This window comes from Chanos chanos, chromosome 4 (assembly GCF_902362185.1).
Source record: "Chanos chanos chromosome 4, fChaCha1.1, whole genome shotgun sequence".
Taxonomy (NCBI): domain Eukaryota; kingdom Metazoa; phylum Chordata; class Actinopteri; order Gonorynchiformes; family Chanidae; genus Chanos; species Chanos chanos.
This window is the reverse complement of record NC_044498.1, coordinates 44697086-44723585: the sequence shown is the minus strand read 5'-3', so window position 1 is coordinate 44723585 and position 26500 is coordinate 44697086. Positions and strand designations below refer to the sequence as shown.

General features: G+C 41.1%; 4 protein-coding genes across 5 annotated transcripts; 3 read left to right on the top strand and 1 right to left on the bottom strand.

The window, feature by feature from the left end:
• Positions 1 to 318: 318 nt before the first annotated feature.
• On the top strand, positions 319 to 1311 carry LOC115810433 (vitelline membrane outer layer protein 1 homolog). Its single transcript, XM_030772364.1, has 3 exons — positions 319 to 534; positions 719 to 837; positions 1026 to 1311. Exons 1-3 carry the CDS (start codon positions 319 to 321, stop codon positions 1309 to 1311), a joined length of 621 nt encoding a protein of 206 aa, XP_030628224.1.
• Positions 1312 to 2353: 1042 nt separating this feature from the next.
• eif4eb (eukaryotic translation initiation factor 4eb) lies at positions 2354 to 8219 on the bottom strand. Its single transcript, XM_030770926.1, has 7 exons — positions 8161 to 8219; positions 6983 to 7083; positions 5301 to 5396; positions 4867 to 4930; positions 3922 to 4035; positions 3637 to 3776; positions 2354 to 3448 (listed from the first exon to the last, which is right to left on the bottom strand). Exons 1-7 carry the CDS (start codon positions 8176 to 8178, stop codon positions 3334 to 3336), a joined length of 648 nt encoding a protein of 215 aa, XP_030626786.1. The 5' UTR covers positions 8179 to 8219; the 3' UTR covers positions 2354 to 3333.
• Positions 8220 to 9147: 928 nt separating this feature from the next.
• fam241a (family with sequence similarity 241 member A) lies at positions 9148 to 10833 on the top strand. The gene is made up of 2 exons (XM_030771703.1): positions 9148 to 9345; positions 10345 to 10833. Exons 1-2 carry the CDS (start codon positions 9220 to 9222, stop codon positions 10639 to 10641), a joined length of 423 nt encoding a protein of 140 aa, XP_030627563.1. The 5' UTR covers positions 9148 to 9219; the 3' UTR covers positions 10642 to 10833.
• A 3241-nt stretch (positions 10834 to 14074) lies between these two features.
• LOC115809487 (alcohol dehydrogenase 1) lies at positions 14075 to 18967 on the top strand. 2 transcript variants are annotated; one of them, XM_030771158.1, is made up of 9 exons: positions 14075 to 14179; positions 15840 to 15941; positions 16166 to 16307; positions 16705 to 16792; positions 16920 to 17139; positions 17448 to 17708; positions 17873 to 18005; positions 18176 to 18314; positions 18404 to 18967. In XM_030771158.1, exons 1-9 carry the CDS (start codon positions 14162 to 14164, stop codon positions 18435 to 18437), a joined length of 1137 nt encoding a protein of 378 aa, XP_030627018.1. In that variant the 5' UTR covers positions 14075 to 14161; the 3' UTR covers positions 18438 to 18967. The 2 variants fall into 2 exon arrangements, with proteins under 2 accessions (XP_030627018.1, XP_030627017.1); XM_030771157.1 differs by having other exon boundaries at positions 16645 to 16792.
• The last annotated feature ends 7533 nt before the right edge of the window (positions 18968 to 26500 follow it).

The window sequence follows — 26500 nt, the reverse complement described above, 5'->3', positions numbered from 1 at the left end:
GTAGCACGCTGCATGTGAGACCCAATGTGTCAGTGTGTATGAAGTGTAATAGCAAATGGTGAATTCTGAAGCTGATGATTTGCCATGAAATAGTGAAGATGACAAAACCAACGGGACAGGCAGCGATGATCTGTATCAAAGAATCTACGTGTTGTAAGTGATCCTTCAAGTTGCACAATTCTAGAAGTTTTTTTTTTTGAATATTAAACAGTGGTGCACAGAGGTGTCCACACCCTTGTGGTAAACCACACCCTTGTGGTAAAAAAAATCATTTGCAGGTCAAGTATATAAAGCTGTGTTTTGAAATATACTGAAACCATGATTCAGTTCTTTATAGCTCTCTCTCTCCTGATCTCTTTGGCTTTGGGTTCTGCTCCTGATTTGGGGCAAGGATCCTCTAAAGAGAGACAGGACCGTGCTGTTCCACCCAATGACAATCTTGTGATTGCTGTGGCTAACGGCTTTCAAAAGGGCGCTTGGAGCAAGACTGACAAATGTCCTGAAGGTCTGTATGCTGGTGGCTTCAGTCTAAGGGTAAGCACTTACATTTTTGAACGAGTTTTGGGCATTTATAGCCCCGAGTCACATAAACAGTAGATGCAAAAAAAAAACGTGGTCTTAAAGAATGTGCTACTCAGTTCTGTAAGCCAAAATGCCATGCTGTAATTTCCATTATTTTTAGTTGACACCAATGTCTCGTCTCTTCTCTCTCTCTCAGATTGAGCCCCCCCAAGGAACGATGCGTGATGACACATCGCTCAACGGTATCCGTCTTTATTGCATTGACCCCAAGAGCGCGAGAAACCTCATTCCCACTGTGGTGTCTCATCCTGGATAGTAAGAACTGAACACACACACACACTCCTTCCTACCTACCTACCTCAGAATGACAGTGACGCTCAGTACTTGAACTGAATGTGCACTAACTAAACACAGACGGAAACAAAAGTTAGATTAGTGCTGTAGCACCAAGATTAATTTGAGCTGAGTGATTTTTCTTTTTGACTGAACTCAATATGTATTAGTTGGGGAACCTGGACACAACCCCAGTGGTGCTCAGGAGGAGTGCTGAGATCTTTCCAGTTGAGGGTGTCACCAGACCAAGGATACAGCGACGACACGGCCGCCAACAACATCAACTTCAAATGCGATGGTGCTATCCTAAGAGGACATGGTCCGCCGTGGGGCTTTTGGGGAGAATGGAGCAATGAATGTGCAACTGGGGGTATCTGTGGGATCCAGACCAGGATGGCTGAACGAGGGGGTGATGACACGGCCTTAAATGATGTGCGCTTCTACTGTTGCCCCTAAATAATCTTGCTCCATCAGTCACAGCAGGTATTGCATGTCAATTACACCTCGAGTTCTTTTGCTTACACTTCTGCAGTGAAAACAGCAAAGACAACTTTGACTAAATGTTCTCACATATATACATAACAATGGATGTACCTCAGTAATACTGAAAATAACGTTTCAGATGAATGCATCTTCTTTAGTTCCTTGGTTATGAATGTGGATATTAAATCACATTTTGTATCTGTTGTATTTCAGACCACAAGAATATACGATTAGCTTTCCATGCTGTCCAAAAGCCATTCTCATTCTCAGTGGAGTGTCTGAAAAGTTTCATAAATAATAATAAAAAATCAACGGTTTTTGTGCAGTTTTCATTTGTAGTCCTGTTTCTTTCATTTTGTATCATATCTGAAAAACTCATCAATGAGAGGCTGAAATGTTGTCCATTTTTGGTTCTCACAAAATGCTAAACTTTTTGTCTGTAGTTTGGTAGACACTGTAGCTAGTTCAGGTATGCAGGAAATGTAAGGCTAGGGAAATTCATTCATTACATTAGTTGTGGAATTACTTGTTCATATTCCTCTGTCATTTAGGAATAGGTAAAAAAAACAAAAAAACAAAATCTAATGCTGTTTTTTAGTGTCTGGCATACATGTCTAACCAATTAACTAATAACCGAGGAAAGCTAGTTTAAATCGACAAGCTTCCTTCTGCCACACCGTTTAACATGTCACTATGTTTTTACCTTATTCATATTTTGTACACCACATCTCAAGTTTCTGCATCTCTTGTGGCCTGGATAGAAGAGAATGAAAACCGATTTCATACTTTAAGACCACAGAGACTTGTACATTTTCAATATTTCAGTTTTTCTTTTTTTTTTTTAAAGAAGTCAACTCTTTTAACTAAAAAACACTGAAAAGTTGACTATAGGCAAAAAAGGAAACTTGTACGAAAATGCAGTCCTTCCAATGTCTTCACATGATCGTTTTACATATATAGGTTGATATATATGTTGATGTCGATGCTTATTGGGAGGTGAAAAAATGGCAATTTATTACATTCAATTCAAATAAAACTTTATTGGAGAACCTAATTGATAACGTTGTGCCCCAATTGAAACACAAAATCCAAGCCAATTACAACTGGACAAGAATAATAGTTTGTCTATTACAGCAATGTGTGGAGTCCCATATTTTACTATACTAATAAGGAATGTAAAATTCAATTGCATCAAATAATCCACAATATAAAAAAAATATATTGAATTGCAAAACCTGTAACTTGAATCATGTCAATGCTAAAAGAAATAAGGCAGCCATTTGAGGATCATGTTAGGCTTGATTACGTGCACTCAGTGGCTGAAAAGCCATTGAAATGAAATGTTTAAGATTAATTTGAATAATAAATTAAAAGGGGAAGGATCATTAGGCACTACAGCAACATGTACTGCTGTAAAAGAGCACACAAACATTTACTTTCCTCTGCCATTAAATAAAACATCTTTTTTTTCCCCCCAAAGAACACACTTCAGATAGTCTCCAGCTGTGACTTAACCTGGTTGAATTAGGCTGTGTTAAATAGGTAACATTTTGCTGAATGACATCGTGTAGTGTGAGTGAATGAGTGTTGTGTAAGTGTGTGTTAGTCACATGAATTTCTGTAAAGATTATTATGTCAATGGCTTTGGAGGCTGTACAGGAGGCATGAGATCGAGTGCTGATTTTACAGGTTGGTGGGGAAGAGGTGACCGGACCAGTTTGTGGGGTTTCTGAGAAGTGAACTACAGGGTGCGTGAGTTGGATGTTTAAATTCCAAGTTTTTGTTGGAGCTGTACTCCTTTGCTTAGTGAGGCTTCAAGTCTCAGAAGATGATGGGCATTGGAGTTCCAGGGAATTCTGGGAAAGGAAGTCCGGACTGTGATATAGCTTTGGTTTAGGCTGGGCTGAGAGGGTCCCCAGCAAGGGGGCAAGAAAAAGGAAGAGAGAGAGAGAGAGATAGTGTCAGAGAGAGGGAGAGAGAGACTGTTTAAGGCTTTCAGACCACAAATTTGTTCTTGGTGGTGGAGCCGCTCTTTGTAGCAGTGTCAGCATGTGACTGGTAACCAATAGTCATCTTCATAGGGATACCTAACCGCTCTTTATACACCCGCCTGCCACAAAACAGACACACAGACATAGAGACAACATCAGCATATATATATATTCACATGGGTCTGTATTCATTTATGAACACATGAGAATTTCTAGGAGGTGTGGCCTTTTTGTGCGTGACCATTTTGAAGTTGTGGCCTTGCTAGATTAGAGAGAAAGAGACGACGTCGATGTGAGTCAGTCTCACCCTATGTGCGTGACGGCTTCTCTGTTCTCGTAATCAGACGTCCAAACGGCGATTTTGTCCCCTTTGGCTCTCACATTGACCACGGCCCCACACACTTCATCACTGTAATCGTCAAAAGCCTCTCCTATGAGGCACAGCAACTGAAACCACACACACACACACACACACACACACACACACAAAACGCAGTGCAATATTATTAACTCTGCTGTTAAAATGCCTATCCTGAGCCAGGGTAAGGGGCTGGCTTGAGGTGTAATGCCTTAGTTCAGGAGCAACACTCACTGTTTCCAGCCAGAAGCGGTCCAGGTCTAATTTCCTCTGCTGTTTGTTGAGGGTAATGAGCCAACGGCCCCCTCTCTTATTCCTCTCGTCTTCCCACATGGGCTCAATGCCATCCTACAGGACCCCAAGAATATACAGTCACAACTGCACTACACACATACCTCATAGGCCACATACCTTGGCAAAACTCCTTAGGCTCCTGGGCCTTTTACTGGCCATGCTGCCTCAGTGACACTTTTAACAGCCACTCCTACTGTAAACATTAGGCTTTGACACAGCTGGAAGCCAGTCTTGGATACTATTCTTGACAGAGGCAGTTGGCAAATAATATACTCATACACGATAAATAAATTAAAAAAAACAAAAAAAAACCCCAAATAAACTGCTTGATCCAGTTTTGATCACCACCTATTCCCCCACAGTAAAGCAGGCTTGTTTATGTCCCTAAATCCATTTTACATATTACTGCAAAGTACTGGATGTTCTGAGATGAACTTAGGCATTACTTGCAAAAAAAAAAAAAAAAAAAAAAAAGATCAAGATCAAGAAAGAAGTGGCAAATGTATGCAGGAGACAAACAAAGAACAGGACTGACAGCTTTTTTTCTATGCAGAATCTTCCTTTATGCTAAATGTAGAAATATTTTGTGTACCTATATTGACAGTGAAGGGGATAATGTCGTTTTATTGTGTGGACTTAGCAACCAGAGTATGCAAATACAGCAATTCAAATACAGATACCTTTGACACGCATCTTAATGACAACTCTAACCACAGAGATATTATTTTATGCAAGAATCTAAGTGTCACTGAGGCAACACAAATTACTCCCAGACGATAAGATGAGCAATTCGTCGTTTCCATGACAAACAAAATCATATCAAGACTGAATTCATTCTGAATTTGGGCAGAAAGCAGTGGATTGAAAAGCATGCCAGAGACCCACCTTGAAGAGAGAGTAATCGCAGCCAGACATTAAATTGCTGGACAGCTGAATGTGATTATAAAGCCTAAAAAAAGACAAACCAGATTTCAATAACCTCAGCAGCACAGCAGAGACACAAAACGCTACTAAATTCACTTAAACGCACTACTCAAACTGATGTATGTATCATGCACAGTGTCACGTATATTCATGTGGGGTGTTCTAGGCTGGTCCCCAGGGGCCTGAATCCTACTGCTTCTTAACTTCTCCACATAATCAGTGGCTGATTTCTACCTGTCAGACCAGTGTGTATATTCCTCAGGCAATCGGAGAGATGAAGTCACTGGTAAAAATAAAATTCGTTATGGACTGGGGGGCTTTAGCTGTGCTCTCCTGATCGCTCTCCTTATTCCAACCTCTGGCTAGAGAAAAATGAAATATGATGGAAGACTTACGCCCAGAAATCCTCCACCGTGTCAAACTTGGAGATGAGTCGAAGATTTGCTTGCCATGTTTTGCTCCTGTCGTTTTTAAAGAACCATAAAGACCATCTGACAGGAAAACACAAGAAAAATTGTACAAATCTGTCAATATTCTATACCACAATTCAACAGCAAATATATACAATGGTTACTGTTTTGTCAGCGTTTAGTAATGCTGATCAGCGGGATGTGTTCATTCGTATCAATATAGAACCCAGCCCTTTTTCAGATATCACAGTTTATCAGACTAATGACTGGTAACAACCCTGTTAAGAATTTCTCTCCACTGTCAGTCAACCTTTTTTTTTAACTGATTAATGGCACTGAGCAAAAGAAATGTTTATACATGAGGGTTTAGTGTCACTAAACTCTCTTGCCAGCGCTGAAGCTGTTTGGTTGAATGGGAGAGACTTGGGGTGTCTTCACACGTGTGGTTCCGTCCCCTTGGTTCAGGCCGGCACAAAAAAATAACGCATCATCGCATTTTAGTTCTAATTTGCTATGGGTTTATACTGACCTTTAACACTGAGGAAAAAGCTGTGAACAAAAGCGTTTCAGTTGCGTAGCTCAATTAAAAATGAACTGTTGAACCACAGAGACTAACCAGTTATGCTCCACACTGGTGGTTAACACTCCTTTTTTTTGATCACTTCCTTTATATACTTTTCAACAGCAAATTTTCAAAGAACAGGGATAACAGTGCGGTTCTGTATCCTCTAATCGTAATGTAAAAAAAAAAAAAAAAATTGTGAGCCAAATCATACACTTAGCCTAAAAGCATTTTATCCTCCCACCCAAATCAACCACTCGGTAAACCAAGCTGGGTTTTTTTGCATACGCTGAGCACAGTCTGCCACAGTGCTGTACTGTGTTGAGTCCATTTTGTTTGTCATTGTAATGGTGGAGTAACCCCAGCACAGAGGCTTTCAGGTGACGGTCACTGGACATGTTTACCTGAATCCAGCACGCCTGCATTTGATTTAATCATTCTGACTGATATGTAGCTGCATGTAATTGCTTACTCTCCAAGTGATTAATTAATATGTTATGCCAAATTATATGTGCTGTAGTGAATACATGAGAGGCAGTGATATATTGTAGATATGGGTAATTGTACTGAATGCAGATGAACTGTCTGTTGAAAGCCATTATTTGAGTGTACAATATTCAACAGGGTTCCCTGAAGCCAGTAAGCCTTCCCCTTATCAAACCATCCTGGGTGGCTGTTATCTGCCTTTTTATTAAAGTAAAATTTCTCTCAACTGATGTAAATGTAAATCTCCATGATCGCGCACACACACTGTGAACAGTGAGCAGTGAATTTGCAGTGGGCATTCCTTGCACCCAGGGAGCATTGGGGTTAAGTGCCTTGCTCAAGGGGGCACAGCCCTAGTCCTGGGAATTGAACCGGCAACGAGCCCGGTTCTCTAACCTTTAGACCACAGCTGCTCCAACTCTGCCGTTGTTAAGCTTTTGTTTGGTACCACATGAACTGCAAATTCAGTAGATCATCTTCCTGCTACAATAGGGCTGAAGAGTTTGGATTACATGGTCAATGACCAGTGCAGATAGAGACAGTTTATAATGAAGTCAAATTACAGATATGATATAAATTTCACTTACAGTACATTATTATACTAGCCATGATTAATTACCTGTTCTGCAGTGGATGTTTGATGTAGCTCTCAGGACTGGCAATCTCTTGACCTGTCTCTTCTGAATTCTCCTCTTGACTTTTTGGATTAGAGTTTACTTCCTGCAGATTTAAAAAAAAAAAAAAAAAAGAGTCACAATAACTGTACTATCATCAGCCAAGCCAAAAGAAGATTCGCATCAAACAAGCCATTCAACACGAAATCAACTTACTGACCTAAACCAAAACACAAAACCAAAGTTCAGCTCTTGTAAGAGCACTTCATCGTTTAAGCAGTTTCTGATAACCTTGGGGGTAAACAGTCTAGATCTATGCCATCTGTTCGATACGGCCTCGCGCTGTATTATATTAAGACAAAACGGCTGATGCGAAAGGGCACTGAAAGGGGCCAATGTCACCATAACCCCGCTGAACAGTGATACGGTTGAAGGTAAATGATAAGTTTGAAAGTCATTAGAATTAAGCCTAAAATTTTATTCCATTTGACACTGCCAGTGGACTTCTCTGACTAACGTGGGCCTCGTATAGCTTGCTCAAAGCTAGCTAAAGGGGTCGTGGAACAAATGACTGAGGCATAAGCACATAATAACCATGTGAGGTTACATAAAAAGAATTCGCTGTCACTTCTCTAATCTGTCCAACAGTCCACTGTCTTCCTCCACCGACACGTTATCTTGTCGGACACGTTGATTTTTTTCTTCGAGACACACATTATGAAATAGCATTATAGATTAAAAATTCACAACGACGCTGTGTAACAAGTCATTTCACACTAACTCACGCTTATTACGCGTTAACGTAGCGATGATCGGTGTAAGTTCCGTGAGGTAACGATGGGTTTGAGTCAGCTTGTGTTGAAAATGTGACCAGCATTTCACTTTTTTCATACTTAGCTAGTTTAAGTTAGCAAACAAACATCTGTGTTAGTAATTAGTAGCATCTACTACGGCAGTCTTCAAAACACGTTAGCTTGGCTCCTCAACTTCGAGTCTGTGAAACTCATACTCCATTCAAACACTTCAGTTAACAATCCCAAAGTTTGTCATACATGACACCTGAATTTATTTTTTTAATTGGACATGACCCTCTCACTGTTACTGATAGTAGAGACATATATAATTCATGGATTAAGGTCAGTGAACGAAAAAATGTTTAAGAGAAAGGTACTGGCTAACTTACCGGCTCCGCAGTCGCCATTTTATATGACTAATGCCTAGGCCCTGTACGGAACGCTCATGCCCATTGGACCAGCCCGGCCAGCAAGAAAGGCATAGATATAAAAATAGTAGAACGCGTCAACAGTTACTGGAAAACGGTCAGCTCGTTCTAGCTATTATACGTCTATAATCAAACCTGCGTTATGTTACTATGTTCACTATACTGAATCATAAAGTTTTAGCGCGATAAATTTGTTCAGTGAATGACCTGTAAATGATCGTGATTATACCTGAGTAGTGTTAACCGCGATCAAAAATTTGTGATCAGCGAGACAACTGTGATGTAAATACAGTGTGTGTAATATTGCTTGGAATTTAGCACAGGAAGTCTTTAAATTAATGTTATCAAAGGATCTTTGATTAAAGAAGAGCGCTCATTCTAGTTAATAAAATTTATGTTGTTCTTAATGGAACCGTTTTAAAATTTAGTGAATACACGCTAAGCACATTTTTGGAGAGTTAACAAGTTTGCACTTCAGATACCTGAGTGTCATGTTTATATGATAACAGCCTCAGTTAGGCCTACATGAGCAGTTTGACTGCGACTTAATCATGAATACATCATTACACGTCTTTGCATTTTACAGGTTCTTTTTAATATTCATATCCCTAAAGCTGTAATACTTACATTTTTATAAGTATGTAAACTCATACATTACAACAGAGCAATTAATCTCAGTGGTACTTGCCACAGTGTCTCTACAACACTTTATTAACACTTTATTTTATTCATGCACCGACTGAGTTTATGCGGGGCATACTTAGTATTTGAGTAATCTTTCGCCCTCTATTGCCCAAAATGCCGAACTGCTAAAAAGAGGCTGTACAACGGCTGTCAAGGGGAGTTGAAAGGCTAGCCAGGAAGGGGCTATGTTATTATTTTACGTTACAGACTACAGTGACGTCACACAATACCTTATTAGTATACTGACAGGCTAAGCCGGAAGCATCTCAAAATCCGTTGGAGCGTTAACGTTTTTAGTTCAGTATCAATAAAGTAAACAAATAAATTGCTTTTAAAATGTCAGCTCAATCGCCTGTACTGAACGATGCATCGGAGATACACTGCCATGATTTAGGTGAATCCGAGGGTCGTAGCAGGCACCAGTGTCACTACACGGCTAGTCCTCCCAGGCTAGCTGAACAGGTATTGTAAGCTTTACCTTGTCACACGATGTTATGATAAAACTAAGTTATTACTCAGGTTTGATTATCTTTTAAACGTTTTTGTTAAGGGAGACTCACCTTATATTTTCTTCATATGTAACACGAGTAGTTAATAACAATTAATAACATTTTGATTAGCGTTTTTTTTCTCGTTTTCATTTTGTCCATATTGTCCGCATGTGCATGATCTCATGCGTATTTCTCGGATACATTGTGGATACACTGTGACCTACCCTATAAAATAGACTTTGTTTGCATTTAGTAAACTTTGCTCTCAACTGATTTATTGTGAATGCCAGCGATCCAGCCTCTGATAGCTAAGCAATGTTTTTTGAGATCATGAAAAGATGTCACCTTCATTGTGTAATAACGCGTGATAATAATGAAATCATTTTAGTTGTGTTTTGTTTCCAGAGACTGTCTGTTTATGTTTTGTTTTGTATTTGCTGTACGTTTTATTTTCTTCAGTTTGTCTAATGTATTTATCAGCTGTAACCTGCTAAGAGCTCTTCGTGAGCTGACATCAGCTTAATGATGTAACCCTAGTCTCCTGGACTGTAAGGTCTGGAACCCCAGACTCAGAATCTGTGTATGTATCTGTATTCCAATGTATATATAGCTGCTGTGTAACACACACGCACACACACACATGCACGCACCGTGCATGCTAAAACTACACAGCTATGCTGCACTGGCCGTCACGGTGCACTGATGATATTAAAAAGGATATAAGCATCTGAAACCCTTCACATGTGAGTACATAAACACACACACACACACACACACTTCATTAAGTTCCACACATCATTATTGACAAGCAGTTATTATATAAAATATCCTCCGAGAAGCAGAAGAGGCATGTTCAAGTTACAGTCAATGTTTTCACGTTGAAGAAAGGTCTCCCCCATAGAAACACCAAAAAAAAAAAAAAAAAATTATTGCCATTATGATGTGTCATGTTGGTTCTCTGCCTGTTCAGGATGACCTCAGGGGACGGGCGCGTGGGCAGAGAGAACGCAGGCCGAGGTCACAGCCAGGACAGGCTGAGGCTGTGCCCGCAGCGGCATTGGTGGATGACTGTGAGAGGCTTGGCACACTGTTTGGTGAGCTGAATAAATGTTTGAGAGGGATCGGATTCACACAGCTCTACTTCGGCGAGAAGATTGTGGAGCCAGTGGTGGTCCTTCTCTTCTGGGTTCTTCTTTGGTTCCTGGGCATCCAAGCGCTTGGTCTTGTGGGAACTCTCTGCATTGTCATTATCTACATCCAGAAGTAATCCAGAGAGTGCTTGACACTGAGCAGATTGACACCTGATACAGAAATGAACAAAATGGATGGATGGATGAGCGGCAGCCAGGGACGAAGAAAAAGCAGAAGCAATTCTTTTTAACACAGATCAGCTCTATTAATGCTACTTGAGACCACTTTAGTATCCTGTGTGCAGGTTTCTGCATCAACTGTATGTGTGTGTGTGTGTGTGTGTGCATGAGTGTGTGTATGCGGGCGTGTGCGTGTGTGCGCGCACGCGTGTATGTGTGTATGAGTACGCAGACACACAGGTCTGTGTGTGCGATGGCTGAATAGACCTGCAGTCAGTTTATGAGTAATGTTGTACCTATGTGAATAATTCCCTCATTTTACATAGTCTAAGCTTTCTGAGAGATGCCTTGAGACGCATGTATTCTCAGAATATTTACAGGTTGCGATGAAGAGTGTAAATGAATAATCATGACCAGCAAGACTCTTTAAAATGTAAAGGCACTTTTAACACCAAAAGAAAAGAAAAAAAAGAAGATGAATGAGTTTCAGAATGAGGAACATTACACTAGTGACCAGACCTTATTTAAACGAGGATGGGACATATCAGTCTTTTTGAATTATAGAGGTGCACTTACCACTAGTTGGATTGTACTCCTCATTGCCCCTGTATTCATTCCTGCATTTACCACGTAAGTGCACTAGAGGGCGCTCCTTACTCTTCTCCGTTTTACCTTCCTTGGAATCCTATTCTGGAGATGATCTGAACAGATACATTAGCAGACTCTCCTGTTCTACATGAAACTTGAATGCATGGCCTATAACTACTGCATGGGAATGTCTGGGGAATGGGACATCAGGGGATAAAAGATAAACTGCTGCTTTTACACTATCCTGTAAATGAACCAAAATGCTCCTCTGTGTAGACTTTGAGTGAGCAACCCGTTTACCCTTACGTAGCTTTGTAAACATTACTCAGGTCACCAGATTGCTACAGAGAAACTCAAATGATTTTCACATATTCAGAATTACTTTTATGATTATGGAAGGATTGATCATTTATTCATGTTTTGCTCTGCTTTGTTTAATTGGATGAGAGTGTATTAATCAAATGAAAGGGTATGTGTATTAATTAAGTGATGAGTTCACTAATTACATATCAATGAACTTAAAATATCATTTACCTTACTTGAATCAGAAAAAAAAAAAAAAGTTATATTGAGTGAACCTGCGTTTTTCTTGAATGATTTTGAGAGCTAAATGATAAACATACTGTGTAATGATTTGGAGAATCAAATGTTTAAAACACCATGAAATGATTTGAAGACCTAAATGTTTAAAGTATAGTTTGATGACACTAACACAAGGGTTAAAAAAAAAAACAAACAAAAAAAAATCTAACCTGCTCCTTACAACTTCTGTGAACGTTTTCTATTTCCGTAGCTTGTGTTTGAAATTCTACTAAAATTACACAGTGGTCTTTACCACTTAACCAATGTGAAAATGACATGTAAAATACATTTGATTGTGTGAAAATTCAGGACTGTTTCTTGGTCCACAGTGAAGTAAGATATGATACACTGTGCCTGTTGTTTATGAAGGTGGATGGTTTGTTTGTTTTTTTCCTTGGATTTTGTATTGAGCGCAAACATGCCGCGGCGATGGGAGTTTGATTAGAAGCTTTTAGCTTTGATCTCCTGGTTCATGCTTTGTGCCATATTTTAAAATTTACAGTCGCTTATGCCATTCTGCTGTATTTTTTTTATCCTTCCTCTTTTTGGGGGCAGATTTATTTAGTAAATCATTCAGAAGAAAGTCATTTTTAAAGATATTTTAAAACATGTAATACAGTTGAAGATGGATGAAAATTTGGATATCTAAATAAAAGTTATATTGTTTTTAAAAAAAAAAAAGAAAGAAAAGAAAAAAAAAGATCTCTCCTGCTGTTTTCTTTTTAATGTGATAACTTTTTGTCCTTTTTAAAATATTTTTAAATCACCCACAAATTCTATTATCATTTAGTAAAAGGACTAATTCAAATCATTCAGCACTGCACAGTTAGTTTCATTTATGATATTAATAAAATTGAGCCTTTGTTCTTTAACATCATAAGGCTTTGCTGATTTTGGATTCTACACATTTCCCTCCAAACCATCCCACGTTAATGAAGAGAAGAACTGAGAAGAACCAGTCAGATTATCAGTCTACCAACACAAATATCGATGCAGCCAATCAGAACTATTTCATATAAATAGTCTAAAGCAAAATGTTAATGATTAGTGATTAGTTAGTAAGCTAATGAACCGTATTGTGCTTAGAGCAGTTTTCTCCTTTGTGTTTACTTATGTTTGTACATCTGCTGCTCTCTTAAAATTCCATTCGGTTGATGGGGGAAAAAAAAAAGAGGCGTTGAACAGTAATAAACTCTTACTCTATCATACCAACAAAACAAGAGCATTGACACTAGGTCTACATGGAACGACTCTATTTTTCTCAGAAAGAGATCATGTGGGTGGGCGGGGTTGTATAAAAACACAGTAATGTGTGTAAGGAGGGTGTAAAAGCACCCCAGTGAGTGAGTGGATGAATCACAGTAAATCTCTTATAAAAATCTTTTGTGGTCTTATCGGACATGCACCATTTCCTCCTGAATCGAAGGTGTAGTTCACCGTTTCAGGTACTTCACATACATATGCAGAAACAGAGGTCAATATTTAGAGCTGTATAAACAGCACCTGCAAATGATTGACAAACGTAAAAGCCCTGGATGCGTGAGTGTGGGTGGGCGTGTGCACACCTGTTGCCATTCTCCATCTTTTTTAAAACAATTTTTTTTTTTTTAGCACACAGACTAAGTTTCAGTTTGTTATTATTGTTTCTCATTCAAACATTCAAAGCAGGATGGAAACTGATGTCCCTCTGTGTCTTCTTAGTAGAATGCAGAGTAAGGAAAAAATGAAATATTTAACCTGTGTTTGAGATTAACGGAGGGCTGGTGCAGTTTAGATGAGGCTGAGTGAGTAGTGGGAATGTGTATTTCCATTAAACTGTATGGTTTTGATAAGCGCTTTGTGTACAGTGGTTCACCTTAGACAAACTCAGTGATGAACTGCAGCGAGGAAAAGTCTAATCTTGACTGTTGCGCAACAGAGTAACAGAGTCACTGATACACTGATACACTTTTATTAGGGTTAGCCAAACCTTTACATAATTACAGAATTCCTGCGTGTGTGTGTGTATGTGTGTGTGAGTGTGTGTGTGTGTGTGTTTAAAACAAACCAATTGCATAATGGTTAAAAAAAAGTGTGTGAGAGGTTGAGTGTGTGAAAAAAGAGGCAAATATGACAGTAAAATGTGTGTGTGTGTGTGTGTGTGTGTGTGTGTGTGTGCCCGTGTATGTGCCCGTGTGTGTGTGTTTGCGTGTACAGCAGGAGGGATGGGGTGGGGAGAATAGGAGCTGTAATATGTATAAATAAGTCAGCACCTAAGAATATCTCCACCTGTGTCTTCTAACAGACAGTGATAGACATCCTTGAGTAATGGCTACTGCTGGAAAGGTATGTAGTCTTCACATTCTCCTCATTTTGCATCAACATGTTCTACTGCGAGGGAACAGAGAACCTGTTACTGAGCTTGACTGCACCTCTACAGTATGTTTGTGGTCAGTTTGACTCCATTCTGCATTTACATAGAGTAGAAGTGTTTAGTGAGCTTGAATCTTTTTCCCCCTCATTTATGTACGTGATAGCAGAAAATATATACCTCAATGTATTTGCAAACTGCTATGTGCAAAATAAGCTCAAAAATAATGTTCTTACATTCTGAGAACTACAGTGGATGGGATTTTCTTGCACAAAACCACAAAATGAGTTCCATATGCTGCTAGTTTTCATTTCTTTTTTTTCATTCTTTTTAGTTGTTGTTCTTCCTTATATATGCAATACTATTCACATCCAGATTCAGTATTTTTTTTAGCCAGGGATAAACAGCTGCTTTTCCTTACTGTATCAACATGGAGTTAAAGATAAACTGATTCTGTGGAAATCTGAATGTTCACCTGAATAGAAAATCACATTATTAGTTCTTTTCATCTCTTGCATGTATATACTGTTTTCAGAGGTACTAAATTGTTATGGAGTAGTGCGTATGTGGTCCATAAAACACAAACACACACACACACACACACACACACACATGCACACACACCAACTATAAACCAAATGAAGTAACAGGAAAGTAATGCAGTAACATGTCAAGTGTAATATTTGCACCGGTAGAAATGAATAGACTTCAGAACATGCACAGAGAGAATTACTCTTTGTTTTTATGTGTGCAAGTACACACAGCCACACATCCAGTTTCCCAAATAACTGACCTTTGTGCCCTGTTAGATACTAAAAGCTGTGTGTTTTATTTGAGGGCTGTGTAAGCAGACTCAGTGTTGGAAGAGGGAAATATTGAGATCGGCAGGTCTACTTGCTGGACCTGCTGCTTTTTGTCCAGCAAAATTAAGCGGGGTCCTTCCTATATGAGAATTTTTTTTTACAAAAAACAGAAAACTATAACTATAAATAGAAGTGTTGTGGGTTTTGTGTTTTAAAATCATACTACAATACCAAACAAATTCCAAGCCATAGTCTCAGTCCAGTTAGAATATGCCAGACACTATGCCAGAGACACTTGAGAGAGTCTGAAACAATCTGTCCAGAGAATTTCCATGAACGTCCCACAGGGACGACAAGACAAAATGTTTTACGCAAAACTATCTTGGCAGGGTCTAAAAACACTACGATGTCTGAGAGAACATAATATCAGTATGGTTGCACAAAATTTTGTCTCCAGAACACTCCTCAGTAACAGCCCCAACACCATGGGAATATTCTCATAAGCTGAATTTTATAGCTTTGTATGGTAATTTTGTTTCATTGGCTTTGTACAGTAAAAGGAGAAAATAAACAGAGCCAAAAGATGAAAGTCCATTTAATCTTTTACTACTATGAGCTGTTGTTATTAGAAAAAGGTTTATGAATCTCATGGAATTTTCGTTTAAAAATATATTTAACTCTAAATGACTTTAATCAGGATGGCGTCTATATGGAGAGTTCTGTGCTAAAATTTAACGCATTTTCACCTGTCACTGAAGTAAATAGGAACTTTAGAGAAGAGGGGCTGGATCTGGCCACATTGTGTATCTCATAGTTATCTGTGTGATTCTAGGTTATCAAGTGTCGGGCTGCTGTTGCCTGGGAGCCCAATGCTCCATTGGTTATAGAAGAAATTGAGGTGGCACCACCCCAAGAGAATGAAATACGCATAAAGGTAATCCAAAGGCCAACCAGACACAGACACACACACACATGCGCACACACACACACACACACACAAGCCTGTGCACACACGCGCCCACACACACACACACTTATTTATTTATTTCTGTATGTATATTTATTTATTCATTTATCTATTTATTTATATATTTTAATTTGTTTGTTTGTATATTACATGAGTTTGGGCTGTAATGAGTTTTTTGGATTCCCTTGTAGGTGATAGCCACAGGGGTGTGTCACACTGACCTGTACCATCTGTATGAAGGCAAGCATGAAGGCGGCTTCCCAGCTGTCCTAGGTCATGAGGGAGCTGGTATAGTGGAGAGTGTTGGACCTAGAGTCACTGAATTCAAACCAGGTCAGAAGAACTCGGCACAAATCTTTACTCTACCCTCCTCTTGTCTTCATTCTTCTTTTTCCCTCATGTTTTCAGCTTTAAGTTGTCAGATTTTACACATAAATAAATTTCTCCATGAAACATGATGTCTTATTTAACAGCAGAATTGATCATTCTAAAGTAAAGTTTGTAAGTCAAAAGCAAGGATTGTACAGAGGGAAACAGGCCCACTGATTATTCTGGATGGTTTTCCACTCCCCTTGGCTCTTTGTCTCTCTCTGCCTTTGTTTCAGTTGTCACTAACTAATGTGAAATAGATGTTTCTGCAATTTAATCTGTGTGCAAATGTATTCCACAGGGGATAAGGTGTTGAGTATTTACTCTGTGTTTGATACTTGTGTGCATGTGCATTCCACAGGGGATAAGGTCATTCCCCTCTTCGTTTCACAATGCCGTGAGTGCAGATTCTGTAAGAATCCAAAAAGCAACCACTGTGAACGCAGCTGGTAAGACAAACAAAGAAACACAGAAACACACACACATACACACACACACACAATGTACATAGGTGGTGTACTTGCCTAGACAATTGCAGTGTAAAATCTCAGCTGAAATCGGTCTTTGTACTGGCAGGGCGTGTGAGCGGTATGCGGTGATGTGCGACACTGATTCACGCTTTACTTGTCGGGGGAAAGTGATCCTACAGTTCATGGGCACCAGCACATTCTCGGAGTACACGGTCATGAACCAGATGGCTGTGGCCAAGATTCACGATGATGCTCGACTCGACCGGGTCTGCCTCCTTGGCTGTGGCATCTCCACTGGTTATGGAGCTGCCATCAACACTGCCAAGGTGTGTGTCACTGTGTGTCTGTGTGTGTGTTGGGGCCAGAAGCCATGGGTCTGGCTCCAGTAAGCAAGCGTGTGCATTTGTAGGTTCAGCTATGCTCTGTGTAAGCAGTGTTGGGGCTAGAAGCCATAGGTTTGGCTGCAGTGAATGCATGTGTTTGTGTGTATGTGTGTGTGTGTGTGTGTGTGTGTGTGTGTGTGTGTGTATGTGTATGTTAAGCTAGACTCTGCTTGGGCTGTATTTCTTGCAGGAAGTGATGAGTCCAGCTGAAGTAATCATTTGTATATATATTCATGTGTGTCTGTGTGTAGGTTGAGCCAGGATCTGTCTGTGCAGTTTTTGGGCTGGGAGCAGTGGGACTGGCGGCCGTAATGGGCTGTAAGAACGCAGGAGCCTCCAGGATAATCGCTGTGGACATCGATGAGAAGAAATTCGAGAAGGCAAAGATCCTCGGAGCTACCGACTGCGTGAACCCCAAAGCACACACTAAACCCATCAATGAGGTGCTGGCAGGGATAACCAACGGAGGAGTGGACTTTTCTCTTGAGTGTGTGGGCAATGTTGGAGTTATGGTGGGTTTGGAGAGATAGTTCTTCATAAATGTACTCACGCTCTCCCATCTCTAGTTCAGTTAACTGTGTTATTCTCTACTAGGTTCCACTGTATTGCCTTTCTAATGCATTAATGCGTTGTGTGTGTGTGTGTGTGTGTGTGTGTGTGTGTGTGAATGCTTTAGCGAAGTGCTTTGGAGTCATGTGTTAAAGGCTGGGGCGTCAGTGTTCTGGTTGGTTGGACAGATCTCAGTGATTTCTCTGCTCGACCAATCCAGCTTATCAGTGGCAAAACCTGGAAGGGGTCCCTCTTCGGTGGTGAGTCATTAGTCAGTCCAAAACATGCATGAGGACAGACGCCAAGGTTTAGAGGTTGTAAACCACAACAGTCTGATGTTCTAGGCATTTCTTATTTGCATATGCTTCTAGGAATTACGCCTCTGAATTTGTGTACTCTGTGTATGTGTGTGTGTGTGTGTGGACTGCAGGTTTTAAGGGCAAAGATGATGTGCCCAAACTGGTTTTGGACTATATGTCTGGACACGTTAAACTGGATGAATTTGTGACTCACACTATGAAGCTGGACCAGGTCAATGATGCCATTCACCTCATGAAGACTGGAGGATGGTAAGAGCGCTTTTCTTCTTTATATTTTTCAGTTCATTTGTCACTTGTTTCTCAGTATTCACGGTAACCAATTTCTCATTTTCTTTCAGTATTCGAACAGTGCTGAACGTGTCATCCAAATGAGAAGCGGACAGCTGTTCAAACTCATTGCATATTTCCAAGTACACAAAACATCTCTTGTCCAGTCAATCAAGTCCAACATATTTTTAACGAGTGTATAATGTTTCCCCCATCTCTGATTTACCTATAATATTACTGAAGTGTGTATGCAATCCGCTGTCAGCCTGTTCTTTCTAGGTCAGGTTGAAGGACAGTGGAAAAAATGTATGGCTTATTTCCAGGAGGTAATTTTTTTTAACAAGTGGGATGGCCCAGTGGTCACTGACACTACTCTATAGAGTACTACTCTATAGAGCAGGTTAACAAGGGGGATACATTCTGGTTATTTTGCTAACAAGGGGGATGGCATCCCCCCTCATCCCCCTATAAATCACCTACTGCTTATTTCTACATCTGATAACTTGTATTTTATGGCACAGATATACCTATGTAAACAACGAAGATTGATCAAATACTATTGAATGGCTGCACTGATTCACAAAGCCTCTGTTTTTGCAACAGACATTCAATAAAACTGAATTGCTACAACCAGTGATAGTTGTCTAAGTGTGCATTTTCACTTACAAATCAGACTTTGACCCAAACCTGTGTCGGGCTTTATAGACACAAGTAACAGAATGAACTGGCTCCACCTTCTGGTTAACACATTTGCTCTTAACTTTATTACACTTTTCTTTACTTGGCTTTGAACTGGTTTCATGTCAGTAGTTACATCCGCCACACTGGAACTCCAGCCTTCCTCCAATCAAATGCCTTCATTTGTGACTGAACACAACAACTGAATACAATGAAAGCAATACTACACTGATAAACCTGTGGTTCACATCTCTTTGAGAATGTTTAGTTGTTTTTGGTTTCACATAGTATATAATATTTTCATTGTGCAGCAAAACAGAACACTTGCCTCTGTTTCCGGCAGATAAATCACCTATGACATGAGCCCCTGCCCACCCCCCAATAAAAAAAGACAAAACAATAATCATTCACAAGGAAAATGCTTTAATTCAACTTGAATCCAAAACAATGAAACTGATTTAATCTCTTTTGTTGTCTGTTTCAAATAGTCGGACAGCACCAGTTAACGTTTTCCTGCAACTGCTGTTCCAGCCCTTCTGTATTGCCATCGCCCTAGCAACACATCTGCCAATGACAGTACGTTTTCAATGGCCAAGGCTTCAGTCAATAAGAGACCAAAGACCTGCGTACAACCGCTTTTGATAGCAAACAGAAACTTTTGTTACCAAGCTTAATAAGATCGTTCTTTCAAGTTTATTTAAAGACAAAACCAAAGTGACAGTAGAGTGATGTATATGGGGCTGATGTGTGCTGGTAGGACATAGAAACACAGTCAGACTGCAATTACATCGTGAGGCACTCTCTTAACAGGAGACAGTGGACAGAAACCATCTTTGGGTTTAACCATAAAACCCACAGGCAGGTGACAGGTCAGTGCTTCCTGGACCAATCAGATTCAAGCTGAGTCATGTGACTTGCCAGAGGACATTCACATCTTTTTAAAAAAAATCTCCACCTCTAGTCCAGACACTCTGTTAACACGGCTTCTTGACCAATCACAACTCTTTTAACAGTGATCCACCACGTGACTGGCCAACTGGTGAAAAAGGAGCATGCCGAGTACATCCTCCAAGGGAACAACGTGTGGGAAAGGAAGTGGGCCCTACCGTTGTCTTTGAGGCGCAATGTGAGGACGTCACAGTTCATCTCTGTCACCGGGAGTGTGTGTTCAAACTAAGCCGATCACCTCCCATCATGAGTGATGGCCGTCCATCCATCTTGCCATGTTTCATCCTGCCAACCACCTGCAGAGAGACAGAGATTTACAGGGAGACAGACATGAGAAAAAAATGTCATTTTTTAATATAAGATACTGGTTCGTTATCCTGAAACAGAAAAATATTTTGCAGACTCAAAAATATGCTTTAGTCTCCAAATCTGTTCAGTCAGCTATACACCTTGAACAGACGTGACAATGGGCAACAAATATAAGTAAACTGAAGTTTAGATGCAAGTGATTTTGAACCACAGCAACCCATAGCACCAGCCCTGTCCACATGCTAGACAGAAACAGGGGACTGGCTACAACAATAATTCACTTGCATGTCCAGTACACAAAAGACAGAGGTGAGTGAGTATGTCTGGTCTCTCTCACCTTCACATATCATAGGCTCAATGGTGAAGACATGTCCAGGCTTCATCACTCCAATGGCTTTATTCTCTACACACACAGCAAGACAAAAAAAAACAAAACAAAAAGAACACACACACACACAGCTCAGGGATAGAGAGTGATGGTAGCATCAAGGTGTTGTGTGTTCATGTGTGTGTGTGTGTGTGTGTGGACTTGTTTGTGAACTGTACAAATGTTCTGTAGGACTTATAATCGTTGTATTGCTGTTGAGGAACAGTTTGTGAATGCCATGTCCACAGTAACTCTGCACCATGGAGAATCTGCCTGCGCGTGCCTCTGGATGATATTTCCGAGCTCTCGGTACCGGACACCGGGCTTCACTGTCGAAAGCATGGCAACAGTCACGACACTGATCACTCGCAATCCCAATCTCTTCAATGCCAAAAGAGTAGGGACGCAAGACAACATTGCCCTCTAGTGGTGCAAAGCAATGAAATTATAATCTATTTATTTATGGTGGCTCAGCTCTCTTTCATAGCATTTTTTTCGTGTCTCACACAGACCTGTCAGCCTTGAAGAAAGTTTTGCAGTTCCACCTTATGCTTGTGTTACCTTATGTTTCCAGCTCATGTACATGTGTGTGGCCAAAAACAGACATCACACATAGTACATTCTAGATACGCGACTCATTTATTAATGTCTAAATTTGAACAGAGTCTGTACCTGAAAATAAAAACTGAACCATTTACAGTAATTCAATATAAACTCTGGCAAGAACAGGTTATTAATTAACAATTAATAACATTCTGTTGCACCATTTTGACACCCTCCACCTCACTTCCAAAATACATCTGACACATGGGTTTGTCAGTTTTACCTAGCTGACACTAACATAGAGTTTATTCTGCAGCTTGGCCTCTTTGGCAGCCATCATGGCCTTTCTGGTCACAAGAGAACTTAGCATATCAGCGCTAAGGCTGGCACGATACTAGGTTTTGTTTTTGGTCACAAAGCTGAAGACTCTTTCACAGTCAGCCTTACTGTGAAAAATGACAAGGACACCCAGCATGACAGTAGGAAAATTTGCAAAAAGCTTTCTTCCTCCTGTTGCCATCAGACCCAATTCTCTCCAAGCCTCATCAGCCCTCTCGGAAAGGATACCATCATCCAGGCTTATGGATTGAAACAGCTGGAACTCCTTGTCAACATCATCCACTGTCACCTCCTTGGGCAAGAGACAGAGGAACCTGCCCATGAAATATCTCAGAGAAGAGAATGGCAGTTTGGCATCTATTCATGTCTGCCACTGCGGCACGTCGCAGCAGTTCACCCCCATAGGGGAACTTGGAGACCATCTAATCCGCTGCTGTTGTGAAGTAGTTCCTCACGTCACTGAAGAATCCTCCTAGCTGGAGGTTAATGAACACATGTGCCTTGTAGCCAATGGATAACTCCTCGTCAGTCAGCTGGTATTCTATATTACTGTAGAGAGCAGGCTTACATTCTCTCTTAACCTCTTCCATCATTTTGACAACATGTTCAGCTTTGCAGAGGACAAGCAGAATTTTTTTGAAGCTGCAGCTCTTATGTCTGAAGTAAAGTTTGGATGCAAGATTCCTCCCTCTGGAGAGTTTGGTTTGCCGTTTCAAACAGGGGAATGGCCCATTTCAAAAAGAGAGCGTAAAGCTTTGATTGTGGATCAATCGAGAACTTGTAAACCTTCTGGTCTTGTCATCTCTTTCTCTTCTTCCCTCCTTCCTTCTCTACCTTCTCTCGAGAGAATTTCTTCTGTTTTTTACCCACCTCTGTTTGTTGAAAGACAAATGCATTCAGGTCAAACACTTTTGAGTTAGAGGATGAAGGCCTGGTTTCTCCAGCTGATTTTAGTTGTGTGGGACTGGGTGGTGAGGGCCTGGGTACATCTGCTGACTTGAGAAGTGTGGGGTTCCTATTAATAAGTAAGTCTATGTAAATAAGAGAAAATTAATGCCAATGTATAAAAAAGATTTGCTTTTCCGAGCTCATTCTGAAACGTAAGTTCCCCTTTAAGACCCTCCCTGTGCTGTGTGGCACGATGTTTGGCACACAGAACAGAGATAGCAGCAGAGGAGAAAGCGGGGAAAGGATGGCGAAGTTCACCAAACTAAAGTTTTTTTTCTGCCGGTATTTGAGTATTCATCATTTGGAGTCGGACATTCCGAGGTGCGCGGCCGCACGTGAAGCAGCACATACCTACACACGAGATACAAGATGGCGAGCAAAACCCATGAACTACATACCTGAGAGCTGCTTAAGTCCACATTTTACCAGTGAGAATACCCGCAGCATTTGGTTGGACTGTTGTCAATAACCTCACTGCCAATGCGGTAGGAGTGATAACTCCCCTTGAGAACTGAACTGAGATATACATACCTGGAGTTGGACCGAGTTTGAAACAAGTAGTTACTATTGTTTCATTAAGGGCCAAGCAGAGAAGCTGCTGGAACCTTATTGTAATTGTTAGCATTCTTCACTATTATTATTGTTTCCACAATGGGAGTCTATGGCAGCCCCTAGAACCGTATTGTAAAAAGTTGTGAAATTTGGCACATTGATGGAGGACAGTCCAAGGTATCCAGGTCCCAAATTTGGGTACATTTTTGCTCATAACTTTTGAATCCTTTATCCTAGAGTTGTGATCTTTTTTTCCTGAATCCTTGGGACATGACAAGTTGAATGCACCCATTGCTGTCAATTTCCACCTAATTAGATTTTTCCGCCATTTTGAACTTTTAAAAAAAACCTACTTTTGCGAATTAGCCCTAGACCGTTGATCTGATCGCCACCAAATTTGGTACACATCATATACAAGGTAGTTTAATCAAAAGTTGTATAAAGAAATTTGCTAGGTCAGAGGATATGGCTGCTGTTGTCCAAAGAATTTTGATGGCGAAGCCGCTAAAACAGGAGGTGAGCATATCTCAGCAATGCTCAGAGGGATTGATGCCAAACGTCATTGAGAGGGGGAATCCTGCATAAAATTGTATTAAAATACCCATAACTCCAAGAAAAAAGCAGATATTTCAACGAAACCTCTTGTGCATCATCACATTAATGAGCCCTAACTGGGACTTTATGAGCCCTAGGCGTCACTCATTTAGTTTGTCGGCCATCTTGCCTTGAACAAATTTCAATTATTTTCAATGGGAGCCCATAGAAGCCCTCAATGGATCCTGGTGAAATTTGGCACCCTTACAGAGCACAGTCCAAGGTACCCAGCCACCAAATTTGGTGTCATTCCATCATTGACTCTAGCACCACCAACAAGCCAAATTTCAGAGTACATTTTTGCCCATAACTTTTGAGCCGTTTGGCCTAGAGCAGTCACCTTTGACTCCCCTTAATCCTTGTCTCATGCTGAGTGAAATGGACTCAGTTTTTAAAAAAATCACCATATTTCATTTTCTGCCATTTTGAACTTTTCATAAACCCTACTTTTGCAAGCTAGTCCTAGACCATTGATCCTATCACCACCAATTTGATACACATCATCTACAGAGGAGCCAGACCAAAAGGTGTATAAAGAATTTGGCAAGGACAAACGGTATGGCTGCTGTCATCCAATGAACTTCGATGGCGAAGCCTCTAAAAGAGGAAGTGAGCATATCTCAGCAATGCTTACATGGATTGATGCCAAACGTATTACGCCTCTTTGCTAGGTTGATATCTGGGTCCCCTGCAAGCTTGGTGAAATATGGCCACATGGGGGCACTATACCAGGAAAACACATAAAACTGTATCACTCATTACTCCAGGACAAACCTCCAGGCCCCGGGAACCTCCCACCCATCCATGCCCACTTACCTTGACCCAAATGGGTGGAAACATCGGCCTCTGCCTCACTCCCTTGAGCTCTGGGCCAGAAGCCAGCTCTCCCTTAGACCCCGTGCACCCACTCTTAAGCCCAGGAACCGTCATCTCCACACCTAACACAACTTACAGAGGCCCAACCGCCTGGTAGACCAAATCAACCTCTGACCCCCTGGTGGAGCGAGGGACTTGAGCTTATCCAGAAAATTTCCAGAGACTGAGGCAATTTGGGTTACCAGGGACCAACGGAGCACTGGGTAGTGCGCCCTGGAGCTTTGGGGAACCAGGCTAAGGGACCTCCCAGGCCATCCATATCCGGCTTGCACACACCCTGGTGGGGGGGGACTTTCAACCTGGCCCTGGGTCCCCGGTTCTTGAGTGGAACTTAGTTCCCGGAATGAAGCTCCAGACCCCAGCTGACCTCCGGGCCCCAGCGAAGCTAGTGGTCTTATCTGACTCCCAAGCACCCCAACAGGGGGAACTTTTGGACTGATCCTGGGTCCCTAGTTCCTGAGTGGGACTTTGCTCTCTGAATGAAGCTCCAGACCCCGGGGAAGCTACTGTTCCTACCCAACTTCCAGGCACCCTAACAGGAGGAACTTTTTGGATCAGGCCCGGGTCCCTGTTTCCCCCTGGGACTTAGTCCCTGGGGCTAAACTCCGGGCCACAGGGAAGCTCCCTTTCCTACCTGACTTACATGCACCCAAGTGGAGGGAACTCTTGGGCTGGGCCTGGGTCCCTGCTTCCCTGAAAGTCCCACCAAGGGATGTCTGCTCACATTGTGATGGACTGGTGTCTTGATCAGGAGTTGTTCTGATTAGTCGTTTACCTGGTGGCGCTGAACTGCTTGGCACTGTCATTGCTGCTTGCAGCTATATTTAAATTTGTGTTTTATTTTCATAATTGTTCACGTTATGGTGTTTGATATGGTGATGCTTTACTTGGTTTCTGATGATGGAAGAGGTTGATTTTGTATCTTACCTGTGAAGGGAGGAAAGAAAAATGATTGATCTATAAAAGGTTAAACGTACCTGTACATAATATTTAAGGGTCACTTACATGTTTGCTGGTAAACAGAAAAATAAGAGTTAACTAAGGAAAATAGTCAAGTAGGAGACTAAATTAAAATTAAAGACCAGTCTAGTGTAGTCTAACTTACCTTAATTATTCTAACAAACTTACCTACTCTCATCTAGGGAAGTAACTCAAAAGGTGAGTTGCATCTACCTGTGGTTACCAGCAGAAATATTTCTGATATTTTTTATGATTGTTGTATATGTTATTTTGTTATTCCTCTTTCCTGCTTTTCTTCAGTAAAGTCTCAGTAAAGTGTTAGCTTTTGTATTTAAAATTCTGGGTCTCCGGTCAACTACATTATTCTTACTAACCACTCCCACTGAACCTAGATCTGTCCCTGTAGCATACTCATTGCTCCAGTACACAGGTATACAAGTGTTACAGTTGTGTGCCAACTTGAGCTATGTGGGGCTGGATGGTGAGGGGCTGTTTCCATCTGCTGACTTGCTGCTGGATTGTATTATGGGGCTGGAGATTCCGGTCTTAAAAAAGCTGAAGGATAACTTCCTGGTCTTCAGGTCAGCTAGCTTGCGAGAGCAGGTGTGTGTGGGGCCAGATGAGGGCTTGGGGGCAGCTGAGGGCTTGGTCTTCAGGGTGGGACCAGTTGTAGGCTGGAGTTCATCTCCCTTAGTAGAGCTAAGAGGCACTGGCTTTGTTTTCTTCCCTGCTGCCTCTTCTGCAGCTATGTGCATGAGGTGGCATGCACAACTGACTAAGTAGATAGGGGGATTCCCTGCCTTTATGAATGCTGCAACTTGTTTCATCAATCCCTGCATTATTGCAGCATTGTCAGCTGCAAAGCTAGCACAGTCGGTCCATGGTATTCCTTGTTTTTTGAGTTCAAGGTCCACAAGATCATGCACGCCTTCTCCAGTGGATCTTCCACACTCAACAAGTTTGAGCAGCACTACTACTATTTTGCCAACACTGGGATCATAGACACAGACAACCACAGGATAAAGCTTGACATCACCCATGTCTGTGCTACCAT

Excerpts from the sequence above, each read along its gene's own strand:
- LOC115810433 (XM_030772364.1), top strand. The coding sequence starts at position 319 with ATGATTCAGTTCTTTATAGCTCTCTCTCTCCTGATCTCTTTGGCTTTG. Across the intron at positions 535-718 it reads CTGGTGGCTTCAGTCTAAGG|ATTGAGCCCCCCCAAGGAAC; the intron begins GTAAGCACTTAC and ends TCTCTCTCTCAG. Across the intron at positions 838-1,025 it reads GTGGTGTCTCATCCTGGATA|TTGGGGAACCTGGACACAAC; the intron begins GTAAGAACTGAA and ends AATATGTATTAG.
- eif4eb (XM_030770926.1), bottom strand. Across the intron at positions 4,931-5,300 it reads ACGGTGGAGGATTTCTGGGC|GCTTTATAATCACATTCAGC; the intron begins GTAAGTCTTCCA and ends GTCTTTTTTTAG. Across the intron at positions 3,777-3,921 it reads ACCGCTTCTGGCTGGAAACA|TTGCTGTGCCTCATAGGAGA; the intron begins GTGAGTGTTGCT and ends GTGTGGTTTCAG.
- fam241a (XM_030771703.1), top strand. The coding sequence starts at position 9,220 with ATGTCAGCTCAATCGCCTGTACTGAACGATGCATCGGAGATACACTGC. Across the intron at positions 9,346-10,344 it reads CTCCCAGGCTAGCTGAACAG|GATGACCTCAGGGGACGGGC; the intron begins GTATTGTAAGCT and ends CTGCCTGTTCAG.
- LOC115809487 (XM_030771157.1), top strand. Across the intron at positions 15,942-16,165 it reads AGAATGAAATACGCATAAAG|GTGATAGCCACAGGGGTGTG; the intron begins GTAATCCAAAGG and ends ATTCCCTTGTAG. Across the intron at positions 16,793-16,919 it reads AACCACTGTGAACGCAGCTG|GGCGTGTGAGCGGTATGCGG; the intron begins GTAAGACAAACA and ends TTGTACTGGCAG.